General features: G+C 46.4%; 1 protein-coding gene across 1 annotated transcript; it reads left to right on the top strand.

The window, feature by feature from the left end:
* Window positions 1-9858: 9858 nt before the first annotated feature.
* On the top strand, window positions 9859-16247 carry skp2 (S-phase kinase-associated protein 2, E3 ubiquitin protein ligase; the record flags this gene model as incomplete). The annotated part of the gene is made up of 10 exons (XM_079256406.1): window positions 9859-9985; window positions 11488-11735; window positions 11813-11924; window positions 12865-13008; window positions 13403-13537; window positions 13614-13712; window positions 13892-14019; window positions 15717-15768; window positions 15843-15950; window positions 16028-16247. Exons 1-10 carry the CDS (start codon window positions 9972-9974, stop codon window positions 16245-16247), a joined length of 1260 nt encoding a protein of 419 aa, XP_079112532.1. The 5' UTR covers window positions 9859-9971.
* Window positions 16248-16694: the final 447 nt, after the last annotated feature.

The raw sequence follows: 16694 nt of genomic DNA, 5'->3' as shown, positions 1-16694 counted from the left end.
TAAGTTCATTCCTTCACATCTTCAACCTCCTCAGAGCAGTTATTTATCAAAATAACCCCAGATCCAACTCTCAGGTCCAGATTTACTAAACTGTGGTTGTAAATAGCATTTACGGGACTGTCCAGTATGAGATCCTAAAACTGCTGTAGTTCATCAGCTCCAGCAGGAAAAGGTCATGTGACTCCTACTCAGTATGTTGTTGTGCTAATATGAACTATTTTCTTTTGTTTTCAGATAATTAAAAACCTGCTAATGTGGATTTCTTTGTGAAGATCCGTGAATAAAGGGATATTCAGATGAGCTAGGGTTAGCAAAGGTTAGCCTTATAACAATGGTTCTAATAGTCTAATCATAGAAAACTGGATAAACTAGATCTGAATACACACTTATAAAGACAACCTTTTATATAAATCCTCCTGTAGTAATCATATGTATCAGCCTCGTGGCTTTGCTTGTTGCAGCCCAGTGTCTGACAGAAAAGATATGCTAGGCAGGAGCAGGAAGAGTTTGGGTTCACCAGGGGACAAAAAAGGAAGGTCTACTCTTTGAATCAGGTATGATCAGGGCTGGATTAAAAGTACAGATGCCCCTGGGCCTAGAGTATTCCAGGGGCCCCCTTCCCCACTGCAACATTGTGAAAATTATGAATGATACACTGTGAAACGGCATTTCTAACATCTCTCAGCCACTGGTACCAATTACAACACACTAGACACTGGTGTGACTTTCTGGCTTTTATGTACATTTTGTTTCATGTCCAAACTGCTGGTGTATGTCCTACATGAGGCCCACACGGGTCCCATGTGGACGTGGGCCCCTGGGCCTGTGCCCATAATGCCCATTGGATAATCCAGCCTCGGGTATGATTGAATAACTTGAGTCATAAGACGTCATGTTTCTTTTCAACTGCATGATGGGTTATTGTTATAATAATGGAAATGATTTGTGGGACTCTTTACATAAATAGGAAGAATTGTTCAACACTATACAAGCAGATAAAAAGGCAGACATTGTAACATACAGAAGAACTCTGTATGTGAAGCTTTAAAACCACACTTCTGGCTCCTTGAGCACTTGTTTCTGGATGAGTAATGCCTTTAAAAAGTGTTTTTCAACCCGTTTTGAGCAAAGGTACACTTTATTCACCGGAAAAGTCTCAAGGCACACCAAAAACCAATGTTTTTTGTTTTTTTAAAGTTTATATTAATAATATAAAGTCAGTCTTGTTAAAGTGCCTTGAATAGAAATTAGATAAACATAAACATGGGAAATCAGGGCCTTTTAAGATAAACACAGACCTGCTTTTTAGAACAATATGGTGAAACTGGATCATTTCTCATGGCACACCTGATAATCTCTCACGGCACACTGGTGTGCCACGGCACAGTTAATGAAAAACACTGCCTTAAAAGGACCACAGAAGAAGACAGAGCACAAGCCCACATTGATGACGTAGTTACATGTAGTGTGGTCAATGCTTCACTTGATCCACTCACAGATAAAACATGTTTATATCTGGAAGAAGTTTGGTCACTGACGGCCACCATACATTCCTGATGATGCTATGCCTATCTTCACCACTAGATGTCAGTAGTGTTTCCTCCTGACCTTCAAATTTACATGAGTGGATAACATATACATGTAGAATAAAGGCTAGATTACCACTGACCAATGGAGTCAAATGTCCGCAATACTGGCCATCTTGCCACAGTCAGCTTGTTAACTCATAATATTGTTTTAATGGCAGTTAATGGTGCATGTACTTTATAAATAACCATAACATGCTCCATTTTACCCTGTAATAGACTGGCGACCGGGTCAGGGTGTACCCTGCCTCTCCTCTGACGATTGCTGGGATAGGCTCCAGCTTCCCACGACCCTTAATCGGACTAGGCAGTTAAGAAAATAAATGACTGTAGAATGCTTCATTTTATAGCAATTCTCAAACACCTTTGATCAGATCAACCCTAATCCGTTTACTGGGAAGGTCACTTCATTTGGGGATCTGTGTGAATGTGCAAACAAATTCTGATTCGGATCAAAGAAGTGGGCTCAATCAGACATAGGTCTCCGGACCACATACAGGAAGCAGACTACAAAATAAAGTGCTTGGTGGATTCAGTGCAAACCATCGTAGGTAAACACAAACCATCGTAGGTAAACACAACCAAACACACACGCGTGTGGCGTGATAGACGCCTCTGGACGGGAGGAACATCTCACGGTCAGACATGGAAGAATTTGTCAAAGTACAGATAGAAATCTGATCTACCTAGACCAGTAGGATCTGATCCACCCATACCACCAGGATCTGATCTACCCAGACCAGTAGGATCTGATCCACCCAGACCACTAGGATCCGATCCACCCAGACCAGTAGGATCTGATCTACCTAGACCAGTAGGATCTGATCCACCCAGACCACCAGGATCTGATCTACCCAGACCAGTAGGATCTGATCCACCCATACCACCAGGATCTGATCTACCCAGACCAGTAGGATCTGATCCACCCAGACCAGTAGGATCTGATCTACCTAGACCAGTAGGATCTGATCCACCCAGACCACCAGGATCTGATCTACCCAGACCAGTAGGATCTGATCCACCCAGACCACTAGGATCCGATCCACCCAGACCAGTAGGATCTGATCTACCTAGACCAGTAGGATCTGATCCACCCAGACCACCAGGATCTGATCTACCTAGACCAGTAGGATCTGATCCACCCAGACCAGTAGGATCTGATCCACCCATACCAGTAGGAACTGATCCACCCAGACCAGTAGGATCTGATCCACCCATACCACCAGGATCTGATCTACCTAGACCAGTGGGATCTGATCCACCCATACCACCAGGATCTGATCTACCTAGACCAGTAGGATCTGATCCACCCAGACCAGTAGGATCTGATCCACCCATACCACCAGGATCTGATCTACCTAGACCAGTAGGATCTGATCCACCCATACCACCAGGATCTGATCCACCTAGACCAGTAGGATCTGATCTACGTAGACCAGTGGGATCTGATCTACCTAGACCAGTAGGATCTGATCCACCCATACCACCAGGATCTGATCTACCTAGACCAGTAGGATCTGATCCACCCAGACCAGTAGGATCTGATCCACCCAGACCACCAGGATCTGATCTACCTAGACCAGTAGGATCTGATCCACCCATACCACCAGGATCTGATCTACCCAGACCAGTAGGACCTGATCCACCCAGACCAGTAGGATCTGATCCACCCATACCACCAGGATCTGATCCACCCAGACCAGTAGGATCTGATCCACCCATACCACCAGGATCTGATCTACCTAGACCAGTAGGATCTGATCCACCCAGACCAGTAGGATCTGATCCACCCAGACCAGTAGGGTCTGATCCACCCAGACCACTAGGATCCGATCCACCCAGACCAGTAGGATCTGATCCACCTAGACCAGTAGGATCTGATCCACCCAGACCACCAGGATCTGATCTACCTAGACCAGTAGGATCTGATCCACCCATACCACCAGGATCTGATCTACCTAGACCAGTAGGATCTGATCCACCCAGACCAGTAGGATCTGATCCACCCAGACCAGTAGGATCTGATCTACCTAGACCAGTAGGATCTGATCCACCCAGACCACCAGGATCTGATCTACCTAGACCAGTAGGATCTGATCCACCCATACCACCAGGATCTGATCTACCTAGACCAGTAGGATCTGATCCACCCAGACCAGTAGGATCTGATCTACCTAGACCAGTAGGATCTGATCTACCCATACCACCAGGATCTGATCTACCCAGACCACTAGGATCCGATCCACCCATACCACCAGGATCTGATCCACTCAGACCAGTAGGATCTGATCCACCCAGACCACTAGGATCCGATCCACCCATACCACCAGGATCTGATCCACTCAGACCAGTAGGATCTGATCCACCCAGACCACTAGGATCTGATCCACCTAGACCAGTAGGATCTGATCCACCCAGACCAGTAGGATCTGATCCACCCAGACCACTAGGATCCGATCCACCCAGACCAGTAGGATCTGATCTACCTAGACCAGTAGGATCTGATCCACCCATACCACCAGGATCTGATCTACCTAGACCAGTAGGATCTGATCTACGTAGACCAGTAGGATCTGATCCACCCATACCACCAGGATCTGATCTACCTAGACCAGTAGGATCTGATCCACCCATACCACCAGGATCTGATCTACCAAGACCAGTAGGATCTGATCCACCCATACCACCAGGATCTGATCTACCTAGACCAGTAGGATCTGATCCACCCAGACCAGTAGGATCTGATCCACCCAGACCACCAGGATCTGATCTACCTAGACCAGTAGGATCTGATCCACCCAGACCACCAGGATCTGATCCACCCAGACCACCAGGATCTGATCTACCCAGACCAGTAGGATCTGATCCACCCAGACCAGTAGGATCTGATCCACCCAGACCACCAGGATCTGATCTACCTAGACCAGTAGGATCTGATCCACCCATACCACCAGGATCTGATCTACCCAGACCAGTAGGATCTAAATCCACCCAGACCAGTAGGATCTGATCCACCCATACCACCAGGATCTGATCTACCTAGACCAGTAGGATCTGATCCACCCAAACCAGTAGGATCTGATCCACCCAGACCAGTAGGGTCTGATCCACCCAAACCAGTAGGATCTGATCCACCCAGACCACCAGGATCTGATCTACCTAGACCAGTAGGATCTGATCCACCCATACCACCAGGATCTGATCCACCCAGACCACTAGCATCTGATCCACCCAGACCAGTAGGATCTGATCCACCCATACCACCAGGATCTGATCTACCTAGACCAGTAGGATCTGATCCACCCAGACCAGTAGGATCTGATCCACCCAGACCAGTAGGATCTGATCCACCCAGACCACTAGCATCTGATCCACCCAGACCAGTAGGGTCTGATCCACCCAGACCAGTAGGGTCTGATGCACCCAGACCAGTAGGATCTGATCCACCCATACCACTAGGATCTGATCCACTCAGACCAGTAGGATCTGATCTACGTAGACCAGTAGGATCTGATCTACCTAGACCAGTAGGATCTGATCCACTCAGACCAGTAGGATCTGATCCACCCATACCACCAGGATCTGATCTACCTAGACCAGTAGGATCTGATCCACCCAGACCAGTAGGATCTGATCCACCCAGATCAGTAGGGTCTGATCCACCCAGACCACCAGGATCTGATCTACCTAGACCAGTAGGATCTGATCTACCTAGACCAGTAGGATCTGATCCACCCATACCACCAGGATCTGATCTACCTAGACCAGTAGGATCTGATCCACCCATACCACCAGGATCTGATCTACCCAGACCAGTAGGATCTGATCCACCCAAACCAGTAGGATCTGATCCACCCAGACCAGTAGGGTCTGATCCACCCAAACCAGTAGGATCTGATCCACCCAGACCACCAGGATCTGATCTACCTAGACCAGTAGGATCTGATCCACCCAGACCAGTAGGATCTGATCCACCCAGACCACCAGGATCTGATCTACCTAGACCAGTAGGATCTGATCCACCCAGACCAGTAGGATCTGATCCACCCAGACCAGTAGGGTCTGATCCACCCATACCACCAGGATCTGATCTACCTAGACCAGTAGGATCTGATCTACCTAGACCAGTAGGATCTGATCCACCCATACCACCAGGATCTGATCTACCTAGACCAGTAGGATCTGATCCACCCATACCACCAGGATCTGATCTACCTAGACCAGTAGGATCTGATCCACCCAAACCAGTAGGATCTGATCCACCCAGACCAGTAGGACCTGATCCACCCAAACCAGTAGGATCTGATCCACCCATACCACCAGGATCTGATCTACCTAGACCAGTAGGATCTGATCCACCCATACCACCAGGATCTGATCTACCCAGACCAGTAGGATCTGATCCACCCAAACCAGTAGGATCTGATCCACCCAGACCAGTAGGGTCTGATCCACCCAAACCAGTAGGATCTGATCCACCCAGACCACCAGGATCTGATCTACCTAGACCAGTAGGATCTGATCCACCCAGACCAGTAGGATCTGATCCACCCAGACCACCAGGATCTGATCTACCTAGACCAGTAGGATCTGATCCACCCAGACCAGTAGGATCTGATCCACCCAGACCAGTAGGGTCTGATCCACCCATACCACCAGGATCTGATCTACCTAGACCAGTAGGATCTGATCTACCTAGACCAGTAGGATCTGATCCACCCATACCACCAGGATCTGATCTACCTAGACCAGTAGGATCTGATCCACCCATACCACCAGGATCTGATCTACCTAGACCAGTAGGATCTGATCCACCCAAACCAGTAGGATCTGATCCACCCAGACCAGTAGGACCTGATCCACCCAAACCAGTAGGATCTGATCCACCCAGACCACCAGGATCTGATCTACCTAGACCAGTAGGATCTGATCCACCCATACCACCAGGATCTGATCTACCTAGACCAGTAGGATCTGATCCACCCAGACCAGTAGGATCTGATCTACCCAGAACAGTAGGATCTGATCCACCCATACCACCAGGATCTGATCTACCTAGACCAGTAGGATCTGATCCACCCATACCACCAGGATCTGATCTACCCAGACCAGTAGGATCTGATCTACCCAGACCAGTAGGATCTGATCCACCCAGACCACCAGGATCTGATCTACCTAGACCAGTAGGATCTGATCCACCCATACCACCAGGATCTGATCTACCCAGACCAGTAGGATCTGATCCACCCAGACCACCAGGATCTGATCTACCTAGACCAGTAGGATCTGATCCACCCAGACCACCAGGATCTGATCTACCTAGACCAGTAGGATCTGATCCACCCATACCACCAGGATCTGATCTACCCAGACCAGTAGGATCTGATCCACCCAGACCACCAGGATCTGATCTACCTAGACCAGTAGGATCTGATCCACCCAGACCAGTAGGATCTGATCTACCCAGACCAGTAGGATCTGATCCACCCAGACCACCAGGATCTGATCCACCCAGACCACCAGGATCTGATCCACCCAGACCACTAGGACATGGTGTTAGCTGGTGTTTATAGCTCCTCAGGTGTTACTTCTGAGTCCTTTCTGAGCCTATAATGAATGAAGAGAGGGGTGATATGACAGTAGTAGTTGGGGTTTTTTGGGGTTCTGTTGTTTTGGTAAACAAGTGCCTCAAACTCTCAAAATCATTTTCCAAACAAAAGATCTAATATTTCTTCCCTTCCATGTTCTGCTCTGGAGCATCTGATCCTCTGCTTTTCTTCTGAGGTCCTGTTCACACCACAGTTTTCATGGTAACGTTGTTTCGGAAGTGGCCCTGCGAGGGACTGATGTCCTGTCCAGGGTGTACCCGTCATTCGCCCAATGATTACTGGGATTGGCTCCAACTTCCTGTGACCCTGAATTGGACCAAGCGGTTCAGAAAATAAAGTATTGACCCGAGTTTCAGAAGGATAAAACTGCAACCATTTGACATTAGCCTGCAGAGTGAAAGGCATGTCCCGTCACACTAAACTTCAGTCAGACCCAGTTTAACCAGTGAAAAGCACCACAGCTGCGGCGGACCTCTGTGTCATGTTGCTGCTTCTGCACAAAGAGGTTGCATGCATCAGATAGCCAGTGTTTGGCCTTCAACGCTCCTGCTGTTGTGTTTTCTGGTTTTATGAGGATGTGACATACTGCTGGGTGGGTCACTGCCCACTACAGGCCTAGTTTCTGGTCCTACCTGTTTCCCTTGCAGGAGATAGTTTGATGTTATTCTTGCATAACTGCATTTTTCCACATACACAAAGAAACGTTTGCATTTTGTGCTGGACAGTTGTGGTGCAAACAGGGTCGGGTACAGACTCTGTGTCATTCTCAGAAAGCTAAAACCAATCAATCATGTCAATAAAACTGTGCCACAGACATCTAAGATAATCAGGAATGTGGCTGAGCTCCACATGACATCATGTATTTCCTATATTTGTATAACTGTATTTGAGGTGGTGCTGGTTCTGATCCGTGCAGGACACGGATCACTGCATTGACCTGTGACAGACACTGTGATGTGTCTGAAAGTAAACCATCCTGTGTAGTTTAGAGACTCTGGTGATTTTCATCACATCATAACTGATATAATGTGTGTCTGTATGTCTTTAACCAACTCAGTCTCATGGAAAACTGTGTAAAAATAACTTAGTTAATTAATGAGAAATGTTTCCTGACTCCTGCGTGTTTTCTATCTTTAGAAAAAAGAGAATTGTGATATTTTCTGAATCACAACAAAGATGATTATAAAGATTTCTTTACTTACAAACATGTAAATCCTTAAATCCAACAAACAGGGACTGAAAGTGGAAGGAAAGTAAAAAAAAGAATAATCTGAATAAAATAAGATGAGCAAGTTTGTGGTTTTAGAGGAACATGTAACTCCACCACCAACCCCTCCAGCCTCCAAAACTGATTCATGACTTTGGCTCCCTCCTTGCTCTCAGTCTCCTATTTACTGATCAATCAAGTAATCTAAGTATTAATTATCCAAAGTACTAAATGATCAATTATCAGAAACTTCGTAAAAGCTTTGTGAAGTTTTGTGATCATTTGACAAATTTCCATGAGACAGTGTTTTTTTTAACATATTTCTGTTTGTTGCTATATGTTGTATTTCTATTGTAAATAAATCAGTTTTATATAAAACACAGTAAAGAAGAATGAATTTTTCCATTTTGTCAAGTTTTGATCATTTATCTTGGGAATGTGGAATCTCATATATACTTATTCCTAAGTGTATATATATATATATATATATATATATATATATATATATATATATATATATATATATACACACACACATTTCATATACCGTTTTTATCTAAAGTTTTAGAAAAGATAGTGTCCATACAATTACAGGCACACTTAGAGTCCAGTAAGGTTTTAGAAAAATGTCAGTCTGGTTTTAAATCTCTCCACAGTACTGAAACTGTACTTTTAAGAGTTTTTAATATATATATATATATATATATATATATATATATATATATATATATATATATATATATATATATATATAGAGAGAGAGAGAGAGAGAGAGAGAGAGAGAGAGAGAGAGAGAGAGAGAGAGATTTGGGGCCCCAGGCAAAGGTAGGCATGGGGTCCCATGATAAATATTGCACTTTCTACTCCACTACGGTATATTATTTGAATTGCTAACAAACAGCCAGTGTAAAAGTGTCTTTGCTGATTGAGAGGACCTTCCATAATGACAGGAAAGGGGTGCTTCACTTGATGGTACAAACTGATCACTTATTGTGACAAGTCATTCTTTAAGTTACAGATCAACTCACTGACCGCACCACACACACAGATAACATTGGGTATCAGTGCGCTGCCCTATATACCAGAAGGGGGGCCCCGAGACACACACGATATAATAATCATTCTGCTGACAGTTTAGTGAATGCATTTTAATCAAAAACATAATTGTTGTTACTAATAAGTAACTAAGTAATAAATAACCATAAGTGTATGACAAGTTTTATGGGGCCCAAAAGAACTGGGGGCCCTAGGCAACCGCCTCGTTTTGCCTAAGTAAGTCCGCCCCTGATGTATATACCGACCGTTTTAGTTGCTTTTCTTGTGATTCTGACCAGTAGGTGGCTGTAATGCGGCTTGTAACGCTGTTTGTCAGCTGGTAATAAAACACCAGAAGAAGAAATGACGCAATACGTCTTACGTTCTACGTCAGTAGCGTAAATATATAAGCGGCGTCTCGCTGTTCGCGGCGTATTTAAAGAGTCTGTGTGAACTTATGGTGTGGATGATCTGCGTTGAAAAGTTGATGTCCAGACCTAATAATTAACCAGATCCAGATCTGAAGTGGAGGATATGTCTGAAGAAAGGTTGGCTTTTTAATATTTGACCTTATTTTTGTATAATTATTCACTGCAGCGTTTCCGGCGCTTCTTTTAGCGTCTCCATCAGCGAAGCATCTTAACTTTACAAAGTTAGTGATGTTACGTGTTTGTTTATGTGACTGATTATCCTGGTAATATGTCAGCATATATTCCTGTGGTTGATCTTCAGTCCAGGTTTGGTTTATAAAGCAGATTTAAGGCAGTTCTGGTCGGTACCGCGCTTTCTGTGGGCGGTCTTCAGAGTTCCTCTCATCCAGGAACCAAACACTAAATATAAGATCTAAAAGCATGAATAACTCCACAATCATGTGCCTTTTGGAAGATAACAGACTACTTTTTTATTTTATTTTCTTTTGTCTGTGAAATTTGCGCGGTCTCGTGTCCCCTTCAACATGGCGGGCAGTGAGACCCTGGTGTTGGGCTGGGAACACGCTTCATTCCTCCTGCTGAAAGCATCTGATCTGCTTTCACTCCAGCTTTCCATCTCCAGGACCAACCTTTCCTCTGATATGCTTTCCATCTACAGACCTCTACAGGATCTGATCTGATCTGATCTATTTTCCATCTACAGACCTCTACAGGATCTGATCTGATCTATTTTCCATCTACAGACCTCTACAGGATCTGATCTGATCTATTTTCCATCTACAGACCTCTACAGGATCTGATCTGATCTATTTCCATCTACAGACCTCTACAGGATCTGATCTGATCTATTTTCCATCTACAGACCTCTACAGGATCTGATCTGATCTATTTTCCATCTACAGACCTCTACAGGATCTGATCTGATCTATTTTCCATCTACAGACCTCTACAGGATCTGATCTGATCTATTTCCATCTACAGACCTCTACAGGATCTGATCTGATCTATTTTCCATCTACAGACCTCTACAGGATCTGATCTGATCTATTTTCCATCTACAGACCTCTACAGGATCTGATCTGATCTATTTTCCATCTACAGACCTCTACAGGATCTGATCTGATCTATTTTCCATCTACAGACCTCTACAGGATCTGATCTGATCTATTTTCCATCTACAGACCTCTACAGGATCTGATCTGATCTATTTTCCATCTACAGACCTCTACAGGATCTGATCTGATCTATTTTCCATCTACAGACCTCTACAGGATCTGATCTGATCTATTTTCCATCTACAGACCTCTACAGGATCTGATCTGATCTATTTTCCATCTACAGACCTCTACAGGATCTGATCTGATCTATTTTCCATCTACAGACCTCTACAGGATCTGATCTGATCTATTTTCCATCTACAGACCTCTACAGGATCTGATCTGATCTATTTTCCATCTACAGACCTCTACAGGATCTGATCTGATCTATTTCCATCTACAGACCTCTACAGGATCTGATCTGATCTATTTTCCATCTACAGACCTCTACAGGATCTGATCTGATCTATTTTCCATCTACAGACCTCTACAGGATCTGATCTGATCTATTTCCATCTACAGACCTCTACAGGACCAACCTTTCCTCAGCCTCCAGGGATCCATGTCGTCGCTGACCAACAGAACCAACAAACGCAAGTCCAGAGGGGTCCTGAAGGGGGTCCAGGTCTCTGAATGCACCCCCACAGACCTCATCCAGCAGTGGACTCCACCACACAAGCAACAGAGGCTCCTCTGCAAGGGCAAGGAAAATGAAGCCGACCACTTTGTCCTGGCCAGGAGGTCCAGGAAGAAGAAGGAGTCGGCTTTAGGTACTGATCCTCCTTTAGGTGTGTGTGTGTGTGTGTGTGTGTCGTGTCAGAACCAGAAACCAGGTTTCTCTCTCCAGGCATCTCGTGGGACCACCTTCCAGATGAGCTGCTCCTCAGGATCTACTTCTGCCTCAGTCTCCAAGACCTCCTCAGAGTCTCCGTGGTCTGCAGACGCTGGCATCGCTTGGCGTGAGTTCTCCCTAAACACAACGTGCACGCTCACCGTCTACGTTTCCCACCATCACACGCAGAGAGAAGATCTGAACGCATGAAGTTGAGCCTGATCTGTCGTCGTACAACTGCACCATGGTTCAGTTCATGTCAACACACACACACACACGCGCCATAGTTTTCAGGCTTTACATTGTGTTTGTCATACAGAAGTAAAAACAAGACGGACCAGTTTGGATGAACTCTGAGTGGGTTTTTAGGTGAAATCAGGTCTTTTCCCGCGACACACCAGATGATCTCTGACAGCAAAAAACTGCACTGAGATTATAAACCATACACTCTGGTGTGGTGTGTTAAACAGCAATACACACATTTAACAACACACTAAATCAAATGAAAGTCCAGATCAGCACGAAATCATTTAATATGATCATATTTCACCAGTAATGATGGTACATGGAGTATTATAATCATAAAATCAAATCAAAGGTACTTTATTCATCCCCGAGGGGAAATTCAGTCCAGCTCGGTCAGACATGTAGCATTCATGACAGAAGAATAATACAGAACCAAGCTAAAGCTCAGGCCTTATAACAGGTAAGAACAGAGACGCATCAGGATCATGGGGGGGGTCGAGGGGAAAAAGGTCATGTGACTCCGGGCCGCGCCACTAGATGATGCAGTCTGAAGAGACAGAGAAGAAAAACCTCATGCACTTCAGCACAAACTCACACAAGACACACACAGTCCGGGGATGCGGTGACTCATGTGGGAGGGGACCGGAGGCGGATGCATGAGATTATTATTATATTTATTATTATTCTAATAATAACAACTCTGAAGTGAGTAAAGCAGGCGAAGGCAGACGGCGTCCTTCTCTCGGCCTCGTGCCGCTGAGGCCTGCGGTCACACACACACACACACACACGTCTCATCAGATGCTTCGTGTCGTTCCCAGGTTTGACGAGTCCCTGTGGCACAGCGTGGACCTGGACGGCCTGACCCACGTGGGTCCAGCTCTGCATCAGGTGCTGAAGACCAGAGTCCGCAGGCTGCGCTGTCCTCGAGCTTTCGTTGAAGAGCTGCACCTCTCAGACGCCGCGTGAGTTCAGCAGAAGCTGCTCCTAAATGCTCCTCAGTAGCGTCTGAGGAGCAAATCTCAGCTTCTGACCGAAGCTCTTCGTAGTCCAGGGTCCACCTGAACCTGGTCCGAGCCAGTCTGCGGTGGCTCGGACCAGTAGTATGTGTGTCGTAGGAGTGGGAATCATTTAGTGGTTTTATATGTTAAAACATTCATTTTCCATGTTATTTATTCTCTATTTGCATAAAACATGAAAACAAAACTCCTGCGAAGAAGCGACTGGTTAGTTACTGTAAACCAGTAAATTACTGGTAATGTTCACCACATTCATCCTGCGGACCAGACCCTGTGATTGGCTGGTTTCAGCCCTGACATGATGCAGGCGGCGTGTCCTGAACTCTCTCCTTGTGTTCAGTCCTCTGCAGCTGACCGAGCTGGATCTGTCCAGCTCCATCGTCCCCACCTCCACCCTGGAGAGCGTCCTCCGCCGCTGCCGGCTGCTGGAGCGCCTCAGCCTGGAAGGTCTGCAGCTGTCGGACTGCATCATCAGGTGGGAGGAGCTGCAGACGCCTCGGTGCTGATGCTGCGTTGCTCCGTCCGCCTGAAACGTCTGTTTCCTTCCTCAGCTCGCTCTCCGAGAACCCCAACCTGCTGCAGCTGAATCTGTGTGGCTGCTCCGGCTTCTCCGCCCCGCTGCTGGCCGCCATGTGTAAATCCTGCTGCAGGTCAGAGCCCGCTCGCCGAGCCCGCCCCTCCCGACCTTCTCTGCTGGCTGCTCCAGTGTGTGTGTGTGTGTGTGTGTGTGTGTGTGTGTGTGTGTGTGTGTGTGTGTGTGTGTGTGTGTGTGTGTGTGTGTGTGTGTGTGTGTGTGTGTGTGTGTGTGTGTGTGTGTGTGGTCCTGCAGGATGGAGCAGCTCAACATCTCCTGGTGCAGCTTCAGCAACGATCACGTGAAGAGCGTCGTGAACCACCTGAGTCCCGGCGTTCTCCACCTCAACCTCAGCGGGTACAGAGAGAGCCTCACCCTGGACGGTAAGACTGGAATCAGACCAGTTCACCCAGTAAGCCCACAGTTCCCACTGCTCCCTCCAGTGGTGGGATGAAGCACGATCAGATCGTTTCGGCTGTAGGAGCCTCCTAGTTTCTCCTCTAACTAGCAGCTGCAGTGTTTTTACGTTTCCATGGATGTGACGCTCAGAGACGACCTGGAAACGACGGTGAAGCCACTTCCTGTCAAGCAGCTTAAACTGACAGGACTGGTCGCTCCATGATGATTTATTTCACATCATTTTGGTTTCATGCTCTGTGATAAACTCCTGCGACGATGCTGCTGCCGTTAGAAGACGGGTGTTTCTCAATTCATGGTCTGCACACTTCCAGGTGCGGATTTGTCGACTGCATGCGTCATCGTGGCACCAAGTGCTGTCTCGATCAAAAGCCTCCTCCCAGTCCTCCCAGTACTTCCAGTCTGCACTTCGTTTGGCTCCAGATCAACTTATAACAAAGGATAGAAGAGATGTATCCTATGCACCCTCTCCTATCCCAGAATTCACTGCGTTCCTGATAGAAAAGAATAAGTGCTGGTGTAGGAACCACACCAGCCAGACCGTTTATTTATTTCTATGTATAAACAAACATAATTGTCCCAGCAGACAGACTGGGAGGACATTGTGTCCAATAACCACATATAAACTTCATTCCAGTCATCCTCAGATGTCTTCGTCTCCTTTCACTAAAAAAAGGCTGAATTTATTACAGATAGATAACTGGAGGCTGGAATAAGGAACAATAATTAAACACGTGTTAAATTCTTATTCAGTAATAAAAGACACTGTTTTGTCATTTAACTGAGTTAAAGACAAAAACAAACAAATGAGAGACTTTTCTGTTGAACAGTGGGACAAAATACCTGTCAACAGGTGCAGAAGTCTGACTGAGAGGAACAGAAAACACCTGACTGGAGCGGAAACATCACAGGATTTAAAATACAAAAAAAAAAAAAAAATAGTTTGAGTGAAGTAACATAAATTGTTTTATTTGTTTTTTTTAAATCTTTCTATTGAACCAGAACTAGAAAATAATATCATGGTTTTAAAAACACTTTTATTTATTATTACTTTAGTCAGTTTCATCTTATTTCCCAGCAGCAGTTTTTCTCCTTCTTTAATGGGAGGGTATGAATACATATGAGGACGACTGTATATGTGTCTAACAAGGATTATTTTCCACTGAAGTTAACGTCAGCTTGACAGGATGAGCCGTCAGCCGGAGGAGAGCTCGTCTAAACCGCCTCATGTTGCTCGTTTACACGCAGAGGAAAATAAATCAAAGTTTAGTTACTGGCACCATTTTCTGTCATTTAAAAAATATTTTTGTGTCTTTTTGTGGAAGAATGGGATCAGTAATTAAACTTGGCAAATGTAGTTGCTAGGTAACAGAGGACTGGAGCACTATGGGTAATTCTCGTCCACTAGAGAGGCCGTCTCATTTTACTGGCAGTAAGGCACTTCGGTGTGTGCAGACCTCGTAGAAGACTTCGTAGGCGACGCAGTCTGAAACACTTGGAAGTGAACCGAGAGGCTGAGCTGCTGGAAATGTTTCCAGACATGAAGCTCCCTGGTCGCTCGGGAGTCACATGACCGCTGGACCGATCCCGGTGAGCCGAGGCGAAACCATCAGGAGCTTTTTTCATTCCTGAAGATCTGAGACCATCCTGTCTGATTTTCCAGATGTGAAGGTGCTGGTGGAGCGATGTCCCAACCTCCAGACTCTGGATTTAAGGTAAGAGGCGTTCCTCCTCATGCTGAGGGATCAAACCTCCGGTGTTGATTAATGATCCGTTTCCTTGGTAACAGCGACAGCACTCTGCTGACGGCCGACTGCTTCCCGGTTCTGCAGCGGCTGAAACATCTGCAGCAGCTGGCCCTGAGCCGCTGCTACCACATCCACCTTGCTGCTCTCACGTAAGTCACCCCTGGTCCCAACCTGGTCCACAACGCCCAACCTGGTCCTGGTTCTGAATCTGTGGCTTTGTTTCCAGGGACCTGGGTAAGATGCTCCCCTCCCTGACCCACCTGGACATCTTCGGTCTCCTCCAGGATGGGCAGCTGACGTCCCTGAAGAAGGACATGTCCCACGTCAGCATCAACTGCAGGCCGTTCTCCAGCACCGCCCGGCCCACCCCCTGCAGCCGGCTGGTCGGCCCCCGCAGCGACCGGACCATGTGGAGCAGGAGGTGTCGGCTGAGGTTTGCACTCTGACCGCCATGCCTTCCTCTGGGCTTATGCTGCTGTTCCAGAAGATGGTCCTGGTCCTGGTTCTGACCCGGTCCCTGGTCTTAACCCTCATCCCGACCCTGGTCCTGGTCCTGATCAGACTGGTGGACTCTGGATCGACCCGTAGTTGAGTTGTAATAATGTTAACTTAAACCAGACCCGTGAACGGGGTTGAACACACTTGATAACTGGTTGTCATGGTAACAGTATTATGGTCCCGTTCTCCTCTGGAACCTGTTTTTTAACAAAGTGCTGGATCTAGATCTTCTGCTGTTAGAATTACTGTGAACGATCCGGAAGTTCCAGAACCGGGTTGCTGACGTCGGCGTTTTATTCTCACTGTTCGTTTCCCAGTTTTAACCAGTAAAAACCAGTGAAACTGTCGCCTGGACGGCGTGCCGTCGGGACTTCCAGCTGTGAATCACATGAACG

This window comes from Telmatherina bonti, assembly GCF_933228915.1.
Source record: "Telmatherina bonti genome assembly, chromosome: 17".
NCBI classification, from domain to species: domain Eukaryota; kingdom Metazoa; phylum Chordata; class Actinopteri; order Atheriniformes; family Telmatherinidae; genus Telmatherina; species Telmatherina bonti.
This window is presented reverse-complemented; position numbering and strand designations above follow the sequence as displayed.